The 853-nt window shown below is 35.3% G+C and overlaps 2 protein-coding genes across 2 annotated transcripts in view; both read left to right on the top strand.

Annotated features, from left to right (window-relative positions):
* LOC119593024 (trafficking protein particle complex subunit 6b-like) overlaps window positions 1-849 on the top strand; it is a 7,727-nt gene extending 6,878 nt beyond the window's left edge. Inside the window, exons 3-4 of the mRNA XM_037941919.1 lie at window positions 212-413; window positions 680-849. Of these exons, the coding sequence (XP_037797847.1) occupies window positions 212-413; window positions 680-805 (328 nt within the window). The 3' untranslated portion in view covers window positions 806-849. The remainder of the gene's footprint in view (window positions 1-211; window positions 414-679) is intronic.
* Window positions 1-853, top strand: part of LOC119593023 (extracellular signal-regulated kinase 2-like) — an 86,647-nt gene that overhangs the window by 16,415 nt on the left and 69,379 nt on the right. The window lies entirely within an intron of this gene.

The following is an 853-nucleotide window of genomic DNA, read 5'->3' as shown; positions in this document are numbered from 1 at the left end:
ATGGATGGCATCAAGTACACAAATTTAGTTTACGCTCATCTGTTTTCTTTGTAATGTTGTTTTGAATTTTAAAAATACCCAAACTCAGTATATATTCTATTTGAAATATGTATTACTAGAATACAGTATTAGCAAGATTTGTACAAATATGATCTTTGATAGCAGTGATAATTAGTAATTTACAAATAAGTAATGTAAGTTTTAATTTCAGGTTGACACGAGAATCCGGCCGCTACAAAGATGAATTAGACATAATGAAATATATCTGCAAAGACTTATGGGTAACTGTGTACAAGAAACAAATTGACAACTTGCGTACCAATCATCAGGGAGTTTATGTCCTTCATGACAACCGATTCCGTTTTCTGTCACACATGGCTACAGGAAAGCAGTATCTTCAGTATGCCCCCAGGGTAAGCATTTGAAATTTGTAATATTCAGAAGACTTTCCTTGTATGAGAACAATTGTGTTGTAAAAGCTCAGGTAATGTACATAAGCATTTTAGGGATCAGTTACAAATTGTTACTGACTGGTGTGCAAAGTTCCATCACCTGATGGACATATATAATGCTACCTAGCCTTCCCGGTAAGGACATAATAAATCATTCACTGTTTTAGGGTTAAGAAAAATGAAATGTTATTCCCAAGTTACTTTAAGTTTTCTTTTTCTTTCCATAGTATCTTGCCTTCACATGTGGACTTGTGCGTGGATGCCTTGCCAACCTTGGTGTCACCTGTGTGGTAACAGCTGAAGTGACGCAGCTGCCTGCCTGCAAGTTCCAAATTCAAGTTCAGCGAGGATGATAGACATGGACTTTTTTTTTGTAATATGCAACTTTTTATTTAATTAGT

Source organism: Penaeus monodon, chromosome 31, assembly GCF_015228065.2.
Source record: "Penaeus monodon isolate SGIC_2016 chromosome 31, NSTDA_Pmon_1, whole genome shotgun sequence".
Taxonomy (NCBI): Eukaryota; Metazoa; Arthropoda; class Malacostraca; order Decapoda; family Penaeidae; genus Penaeus; species Penaeus monodon.
Note: the sequence above shows the minus strand (reverse complement) of the source record. Positions and strands in the feature narration are given on the sequence as shown.